Source organism: Sphaeroforma arctica (genome assembly GCF_001186125.1).
Source record: "Sphaeroforma arctica JP610 unplaced genomic scaffold supercont1.5709, whole genome shotgun sequence".
NCBI lineage: Eukaryota > Ichthyosporea > Ichthyophonida > Sphaeroforma > Sphaeroforma arctica.
The window spans coordinates 1-1874 of NW_014034849.1; the positions used below are offsets into that span (position 1 = coordinate 1).

The 1874-nt window shown below is 53.6% G+C and overlaps 2 protein-coding genes across 2 annotated transcripts; both read left to right on the forward strand.

The window, feature by feature from the left end:
• Window positions 1-163: 163 nt before the first annotated feature.
• SARC_15166 (hypothetical protein) lies at window positions 164-805 on the forward strand (the record flags this gene model as incomplete). Its single annotated transcript, XM_014290707.1, has 2 exons — window positions 164-366; window positions 409-805. 2 exons carry the CDS (start codon window positions 164-166, stop codon window positions 803-805), a joined length of 600 nt encoding a protein of 199 aa, XP_014146182.1.
• Window positions 806-1260: 455 nt separating this feature from the next.
• On the forward strand, window positions 1261-1461 carry SARC_15167 (hypothetical protein; the record flags this gene model as incomplete). The annotated part of the gene is made up of 1 exon (XM_014290708.1): window positions 1261-1461. A coding segment is annotated over one exon (201 nt), but the record flags the coding sequence as incomplete, so codon positions are not given.
• Window positions 1462-1874: the final 413 nt, after the last annotated feature.

The window sequence follows — 1874 nt, forward strand, 5'->3', positions numbered from 1 at the left end:
AGAATGGTACTCTCCGACTCAGAATGGTACACAGTGGATGCTGTGACTCATCCAAGTGGTAAGAGGGTTAGGTGTGGGCTCCCAGCGGAAGAGGCTGGGGTAGAGACTACACATATTTTACTCTGGCGGCGGCAGTAAACGCGAGGATGAGGTTGCGTCCTGTATGGTGCAGGAAGACACATTGGGGGCTGTGACTCATCCGAGTGGTAAGACAGTTAGGTGTGTGCTCCCTGCAGAGGAAGCAGGGATAGAGACCACACTCATCTCTGCGGTAGGCGCGTTTTTCACGCAGTCCTGGCAGGATCCCAGCGAGGTGCTGGAGCAGTCTGTACAAAAGGCGAAAGCTCAACTGGACGAGTGTGACAAGTCTCAGGATGGAGGGTCTTTATGAGCTATGTACACTCGCAGCCAGAGTGCGAAGTCTCCGAAGATCACTAGCAAGATTGTCGACATGCTGCCTGTTCAGGACGACATGGATTTGCATGAACCAGAGGTTCAGGAACCTCTTTGTGCTGAGGAACGTTTTAGGAGGGAGGCAGACCCAGTGGATGAGTCTGATGAAGATGTGAAACGAGCACGGCTTCAGTCGATGAAGCGCTCGGTCTTCAGGGTGGAAGTGGGGGGTACAATCGTGGAACGGATTGTACGTTACGCCCACGAGCTGTTTACGCACGCAAGTGTCAAGCCGTTGGACCAGCTTGTATGCACGTTGTGGGGTTGGAGTGGCACCATGGAGATGTGCACTCATGTGCGACAAAGTTGCGATGCGTGTCAGGCAGAAGGAATTGCTCCAGCAGCCTCCTAGGCCAGAAGAGGCCATGCGAGAGATCAGCATGGACTTCATGGACTTTGACCTGGTTAACGGTCAGCCCAAGGGCTATTGGCGGTGGACACGCAGACTCGCATGATGTTCGCGAGGGAGTTTGGTTCTAACATGGAAGGCCCGGCTGTGGTTCGCTTCATGGAGGAGCAAGTCTTAGCGTGGGGTTCACCGGCGCGGCTGGTGATGGACGCGGACAAGAAGTTTCAGAACGGGGACGTTACGACCTTCTGCGAGCGTTGCAACATAGAACCGCACTGGATCGGCATCAGAGCAACGGGCCACCAGAGACCCTTATCAGGACGATGAAGGACTGGTTGCGCAGGGAGATAGAAACAGCAGATGATTCTCTGCATGCCTGGTTGCACCTGGTTTACGAGATAATGAGGATCTGCAATGGTACGTGTATTTCGGTCACGGGTTTCTCGCCCTATTTCTATATGATGGGCAGAGACTTCAACGGTCAGAAGCGACTGGAGCTACAAGATCGGGTGTTGTCGCTGCTGGAATCAGAGAAGGGGACAGAGACGATAGTCCGCGATGCTGTAGCAGCAGTGCGGAACCGTAGTGCTCAGTTGGAACAGCAGACTCGTGCCAACATCAGGCGTGAAGATGTGCCGTTTTTGCCGGTTGGTTCGCAAGTATGGTATCGGTTGCGAGGCAAGTCACACGACCTGTCAGCAAGGTGGGGTTGCCCAGCAAAGGTGGTGTGAGTACAGGCTCCACTCACTCATGTGGTGGAGATGGCGGACGGCACTCATCGCAAGTTTCTTAGGGCGGAGCTAAAGCCGCACATTGGGAAACTCACGAAGGAAGAATATACGAGGACGCGCATGCGTTATCGCCGAATGGTCCGTACGAGGATTGGCTCCTATACCATTCGCCGCTTTGTGACAAGAAGGACGGGTACAAGCAGGCGATAGGACACTGCTTTTGTCGAACCAAGAAGGCGCGTACGTGGCGAGGCGGACCTGGAGTGCTACACACCGTTGGCACTGTAAACTTCGATGGAAATTACTAGGTTTCAAACTATATTAAACTAAATACAATTTAG